General features: G+C 42.0%; 1 protein-coding gene across 3 annotated transcripts in view; it reads right to left on the reverse strand.

Annotated features, from left to right (window-relative positions):
* The window catches only part of crtc3 (CREB regulated transcription coactivator 3), a 78919-nt gene that overhangs the window by 58839 nt on the left and 12814 nt on the right, over nt 1-7266 (reverse strand). For all 3 annotated transcript variants that reach the window (XM_043680497.1, XM_043680498.1, XM_043680496.1), the window contains exon 2: nt 276-386. In XM_043680497.1, the coding sequence (XP_043536432.1) occupies nt 276-386 (111 nt within the window). The remainder of the gene's footprint in view (nt 1-275; nt 387-7266) is intronic.

The following is a 7266-nucleotide window of genomic DNA, read 5'->3' on the forward strand; positions in this document are numbered from 1 at the left end:
AGCGAGAGCGAGAGCGAAAGCGGAGAGGAAGAGGACGAGAAGAGAGAGGAGACAAGAGACAAGAGACAAAAAGAGAGAGAGGGATGGGGCAGAAAGGTGGTGGGAAAGAGGGTGACAAAGAGAAGTGGAGACAGAGCAAGAGAGACAGAAAGAAAAACAGCCTTTCTTGCTTATGGTTAAGTGAGAGAGGGAGAAAGGATACTAGTGACAGTCAGAGCTGGTGACAGAAAGTTTGGGGTGGATGCAGTTCAACGGTTGGACCCGAGTGATGTTACCTCCAAGTCGTTTGTGTTGTTCCCAATCTGGTTGACATTGGGCAATGATCCTCCATAATACTGTGCCCGGGTCTGTGCTAAACGTAAGTGGTGTAGTTTGTGAAACTGTACCTAGGAGTAATTAGAAAATGGAATCAGTTTACAGTCGCTTAAGCATGTCAATCATAATTAAGTTGGGGGCAGATATTTGGCAAATATAATTCTACAGAAGATATAGCACAGCAACAGTCCATTCAGCCTAACATGTTTATGTTATGGTTAATGCTCTATTTGCATTTCTTCCCATCTTTTTCATCTACCAGTACAACTCTCTGTATCTTCCTTCATCTTATGCATCTGGCTTAATTTTAAATGCATCTATAATGCAGAGACAGAATTTTCTAGCCTTTCACAAGTCTGAAACTAGTCAAATCAACCAACACAAGTTATGTGTAAAAAGAACCAGATTGTCTGCACTTCAAGCTCCAGGGAACACGTGTGTCCTAGTTTGGATGTGCTAGAGGAAATATTAAAAAGAAAGATGGATTGCCATAACACAGCAATTCCCATGACCACCACAAATACTTTACAATCAATTAAATACTTTCTGAAGTGTAGTCACAGCTGTAATGCTGAAAAAATGGAAGCTGATTTGTACACAACAAACCCCCACAAACAGCAACATGATGATGTCCAGACCATTCGTTTTTGTTTGATATTGATTGAGAGATAAATACCGGCCAAGTTTCTGGGGATAACTCCATTGCCATACTTCAGAATAGTGGAACTTTTACATCAGCTTGAGCAGGCAGATAGGCCTCAGTTCAACATCTTAACTGAAAGATGGCACCCTGACAGTGCAGCACTCCCTTAACAGCTTTGTCCCTTCTTCACCTGCAAAAAACAAACCTGCACGTTGGACAGCTCACAAATCTCCACGCAGCCAGGAAGGACATTTTGGAACGCTCAGAAAGACCGTTGTTGCATTTCCACAAAATCAATTGGCCAATGTAGCCTAAAATAAGTCATAGGGAAGTTGCTAGAATCTATTATTGAGGAGGTTATAGCAGGCCTGTTAGAAAATCAAACTATCAGAAAGAGTCAACATGGCTCTCTAAAAGGAAAATCCTGCTTGACTAATTTATTAGAGGATCTTTGAGGAGGTATCAAGCAAGGTGAATAAAGAGAATCTTGTGGATATGGAGTACACATGCTAACGAAACACAAGGATTACTGCACAAGACTAGAGCACAAGGTGTAGGAGTAACATATTAGAAGGGACAAAGGATTGGTTAGTTAACAGGAATTAAAGAGTCAAGATAACACAGTTTTTTGGGTTGGCAATTTATAATAAGTATAGTATAATGTATATCAAAGAGTTTGATTAATGTATGCTTGCTAAATTTGTCCATGATAGAGAGATAGAAAAGCAAGTTATGTAAAATAGATCCAGGCAGGTTAGGTCAGTGGGTTGAAAAAAACTGGTAGTTAGGAGTATAATTTGGGAAATATGAACTTGTTCATTTTGAAAGGAAGAATAGAGATACATTATTTCATTAAGATGACAAGACTCATTGGTAAGGTGGGACCTGGGTGACCCGACACATAAATCATAAAAGGTTACTATCCAGATACAGCAAGCAATTAGAAAAGCAGATGGAATGTTGGCTTTTATTGGAAGGGAAATGGAATATAAAAGTCAGGAAGTTTTACTGTAGCTGCACAGTGCCATGGGGATTCCACACCTGGGGCGGTGTATAAAAGTTTCGTCTCCTTATTTGAAAATGACATCATTGCATGATAAACAGGCCAGAGAACTGAAATCATTCCTGGGATGAAGGACTTTACTTTCGCAGAAAAGCTGAACAGGTTGGGCCTATTCCCTTTAGAGTTTAGAAAATTGACGTGATCGTATTTAAACATACAAGATCCTTCAGGGCTTAAGGTGGGTTTTGGCAGGATGCTTCCTCGTGTGGGGAGACAAGAACCAAGGAACACAATTTATGAAGAAGAGGTTCCCCTCTTAAGACGGAGGGAAGAACCTTATTTTCTTTCAGATGCTCGTTAGTTGGTGAATTCCCTTCCCTGTGAAGCAATGGAGGCTGAGTCAGATAGTTTTTGACAGACCAGAGAGGAAAGTGAAGTTGACACTACACCCAGAGCAACAAGGAGTTTATTGAAAGGCAGAGCAGACTCAAAGGGCCGAATGGCCTACTCCTGCTCCTAATTTCTATGCTCCCACATTAACAGGCCCCATTCACTGAACTGTTGTTCTGAGAATCTTGCTCTCCACAAAATGGCTGGCATGGTTTCGGTAAAGTGCTTTGGTCTGTTCCGTTTAGCAGAGAGGTTCAAAGGTGCTGGCCTGAATGCTGGTCTCAAGGGAAAGTGTAATGAAACCAGTCATGTTGCAGTAAGTGGCAGACTGCCCAAATAACCAGCAACCCAGATTTATTATTGCTCAAGACTGTCTGTTCTCCATCAACTGCATGAGTCAAAAAGAGGGAGGAGGAATATTTTGCAATGGTTATCTGCATGGATTCAGTAAATATTGACACAGAACCGGTCAGTTTTTTAAAAATGAACTAATTAACCACTTGCCTTGCTTTATTTTCCAAATGCTAATGTTATATGTATGGCAACCAAACCTCACACAGTCACTGTGAATTATTACAAAACTGATCAAACTGAGTCGAGAAACACTGGTCTTCCTTTACCTGAGAAAATCTTACCTTTGGCTCATTAATGCATGGACTCAAACTGGATTGTAATTCCACAGCTTCAGTCACCTTCTTTAAATGGGCATTCTGAGACCACAAAGCTGGAATTAAACAAGCTACTCAAGTGCAGAAAGTATTAAAACCAAACCTGACCCTGTCTTTACCCAACATCCACACACATGTGCTTCTTAGAGTTGAAACTTTATTGCTGGAACAGCACAGCAGGTCAGGCAGCATCCAGGGAACAGGAGATTCGACGTTTCGGGCACAGGCCCTTCTTCAGGATTCCTGAAGAAGGGCCTGTGCCCGAAACGTCGAATCTCCTGTTCCCTGGATGCTGCCTGACCTGCTGTGCTGTTCCAGCAATAAAGTTTCAACTTTGATCTCCAGCATCTGCAGACCTCACTTTCTCCTGTGCTTCTTAGAGGGCAAGGTGAGGGAAATCACTGGAATTCAATCGGGAGCGGGACACTGGCTGAATGTTCTTAATCCTGTCATAATTTGAAACACAACTATGAGATTTTGTACAAACATTTTCTGCTGGAAGAATAACAACAGTTTCTTCAATCTCTCCAGATCAACAAAATTCCTCATTTCTGGTACCATCCAGGCAAACCTCCACTGTATTCCCCCCAAGCCCCGAAATCTTTCTGCTCGATATATGCTCCTGAAAAGCACCATGGGATTCTTTATTCCAGTGAAATTACTACAATAAGTAATTCTTGCAGCTGCTGCTCAGAATTGATCAAAATACTTCAACCAAGAGCTGACCAGTCATTTCAAAGCATCACCTGCTTGGATTTCTCAGCTCAATGACTTGTATTATAAAGTAAGGATCCTTGAGTTTATCAGAAACTACAGCCATGTGACTGGACACCTTCAAAGTTTGTGCATGTGAATCCCCGGGTGTATCTGTCCCTGCAGTCCCTTTGAAGTGATACCATTTAGTTTGCTAGGAAGGAAGTGGCATAGTGACCATGTTGTTGGATTAGCAATGCAGGGGCAGAGGCTAACGTTCTCAGGATGCAAGTTGAAATCCTACTGCAGTGGCTGGTGGAATTTAAATGTACTAAACAGAGATGGAATACAAAGCTTGTCGGCAATGATGATCATAACACAAATCATGGATTATTGGGGTGCATTGAGCTGGATAGAAAACTGTCTGGTAGACAGGAATTAAATAGTCAGAATAGACAAGTTTATTTCTGAACGGCAGGCAGTTACTAGTGGGGAACCGCAGGGATTAGTGCTTGGATTCCGAGCCAGTCACAATATATGTTAATGATTTAGATGAGGGAATTAAATATAATAATCGCCAAATTTGCAGATGACACAAAGCTGGCTGGGAGGGTGAGTTGTGAGGAGGATGCAGACATGCATCAGTGTGATTTGGACGACTTGTTTGAATCAGCAAATGTTAACAGATCTGGATAAATGTGAGGTTATCCACGTTGGTAGCAAAAACAGGAAGGCAGGTTATCCTGGCTGTAAATTGAGAGTGGAATGCACAATGAGACCTGGGTGTTCTTGTACACCAACTGCTAAATGTAAGCTTGTAGGTGGAACAGGCAGTCGAGCAGGCAAACTGCATGTTGGTCTTCATAGTGAGATGATTCAAGTAGGGGAAAAACAATGCCTTCCTGCAATGCCTCCTTGGAGAGACCACACCTGGAATATTGTGTGCAGTTTGGTCTCTTTATTGAAGGAAGAATGTTCTTGTTACAGAGGGAATGCAGCAACGATTTACCTGACTGAATCCTGGGATGGTGGGACTGATATCGGAGGAGAAATTAAATCAGTTAGGCTGACGTTTACTGGAGTTCAGTGGAATGAGGGTGGAATCTCACAGAAACCAATAAAATTCTAACAGGACCAGACAGTATAGATACAGGAAGGATGTTTCTGATGGATAAGCAGAAAATAAGCAGGGACCAGATGTCTAAGGATACAAGGTAGAACATGTAGGACTGAGATGAAGACATGTTTCTTCACCCAAAAAGTGGTGAGCCTGTGGATTTCACTGCTGAAGAAAGCAGTCAAGGCCAAAATACTGTATGATTTCAAGGAGTTAGATATAGCAAAAGGGATCAAAAAGCATGGGTAAAGCAGGAACAGGTTATTGAGATGGATGATTTGTTGTGATCATAATGAGTGGTGAAACAAGCTCCAATAGACTGCTCCTATTTTCCATGTTTCTACTGCCTCTTCACATCTTTCCTTCAAAATGCACTACTTTCAGCTTTCCACATACAATTTAATCCACCAGCTCACTTTCCATTCACTCACCAATCAGCATCCTCCTAAGTCTGTATAACTCATCCTCAGTTTTCTACCTTTACTGGTTTAATATAATCTCTAAACTGTGGCAATTTTCCCCCTACAGATAAACCAAGAACTTTTTTTTAAATCAAAAAACACTGATATGCTATGTAATCTAGATATTTGCAATCACAGTCCAGAAAAAATTTCAATCTCACAATGGACACACAGGAGGCAAACTTGCTAACATAAAGATGCTGTTTTGTGTTCACGTATTTGTTTGTATGTGTCTGACAATTCTTTACAGGTGCAGGTAAAAGCAAAAACCAAACCTGATCTCGTGAAAAGATTGAACAAATTAAAATGGAGACAGGTGTTTTTGTTTTGATGTGGGGTATGACCTTTTGCACACTGGTAACCTGCTAAAGACATTTTGCCTTTGAGCTCATCACGTTGGGGGAGCCCTCCCTTTTCTCAGTTACTCACTGCCATTCGGACATGTCGCCTAACATTCTGAAAACAATAAATTACTTCAATGGATCAGAACGTAAAGGAAAGATTACTTGAGGTTTGATGCAGCCCTGTGTTCATGTCTCACCAGTCAATATAGTGTAAGTGAAGTCACCCCCGCAGGGCTGCTGCACTGTCAGAGATGTTTCCCTGGGCCTGTTAGCCCACCTCCCACCCCACCACAGGTCTGTCACTGCTGCCATCTAAAGTACGTTCCATCAAGCCCTTGTTTCGCCAGCTTCCTAAACAATAGGGCTGTCACTGATTCAGAGTCTTAGACTGCCTCACTTGCATGTTTCTGGGTCTTCAGACATAATTAGGAATTGCATGGCATGATTTTTTATTCATTAGATTACAAAGGTCTAACTCGGCATTCCTGGATGTGGCTCAGTCGGGGAACTCTTGCATCACAGCCAATGGGTGGTGGGTTCCACACCCTACGTCACGGCTGGAGCAGAAAATCAACTTCAAACCCATGCTTTTGCAAAGAAGCTCAGTAGAGAGACATTGTGGTTTTTGGTGAGGTTCATTTTGAGCTCAGTGAAGCAGGACTCTGCTCTGTAGTTGTCCCAAGAGTGCACACTGAGACAAATATCAACTGCACCTGAAGGATCATCAACTTTTCTTGGTTAAGAAAAAGAAGGAAGCATATATCAGGTATAGACAAAATAGATCAAATGAATCCAGAGAAGAATATAAAGGCAGTAGGAGTATACTTAAGAGGGAAATCAGGAGGGCAAAACGGGGACATGAGATAGCTTTGGCAAATAGGGTTAAGGACACTAGGGAGAGGATAGGGCCCCTCAAAGGTCAGCAAGGCAGCCTTTGTGTGGAGCCACAGGAGATGGAGGAAATACTAAACGAATATTTTGCATCAGTATTTACTGTGGAAAAGGACATGGGAGGTATAGAAGGTAGGGAAATAGATTGTGACATCTTGAAAAATGTCCATATTAGAGAGAAAGAAGTGCTAGATGTCTTGAAACACATAAAAATGGCTAAATCCCCAGGACCTGATCAGGTGTACTGGAGAACTCTGTGGGAAGCTACGGAAGTGATTGCTGGGCCTCTTGCTGAGATATTTGTATCATCGATAGTCACAGGTGAGGTGCCGGAAAACTGGAGGTTGGCAAACATGGTGCCACTGATTAAGAAGGGTGGTAAGGACAAACCAGGGAACTATAGACCAGTGAGCCTGACCTCGGTGGTGGGCAAGTTGTTGGAGGAAATGCTGAGAGACAGGATTTATATGTATTTGGAAAGGCAAGGACTGATTAGGGATAGTCAACATGGATTTGTGCATGGGAAATCATGTCTCACAAACTTGATTGAGTTTTTTGAAGAAGTAGCAAAGAGGATTGATGAGGGCAGAGCAATAGATGTGATCTATATGGACTTCAGTAAGGTGTTCGACAAGGTTCACCATGGGAGACAGGTGAGCAAGATTAGATCTCATGGAATACAGGGGGAACTAGCCATTTGGATACATAACTGGCTCAAAGGTAGAAGACAGAGGGTGTGGT

Source organism: Chiloscyllium plagiosum, chromosome 40 (assembly GCF_004010195.1).
Source record: "Chiloscyllium plagiosum isolate BGI_BamShark_2017 chromosome 40, ASM401019v2, whole genome shotgun sequence".
Lineage (NCBI taxonomy): Eukaryota > Metazoa > Chordata > Chondrichthyes > Orectolobiformes > Hemiscylliidae > Chiloscyllium > Chiloscyllium plagiosum.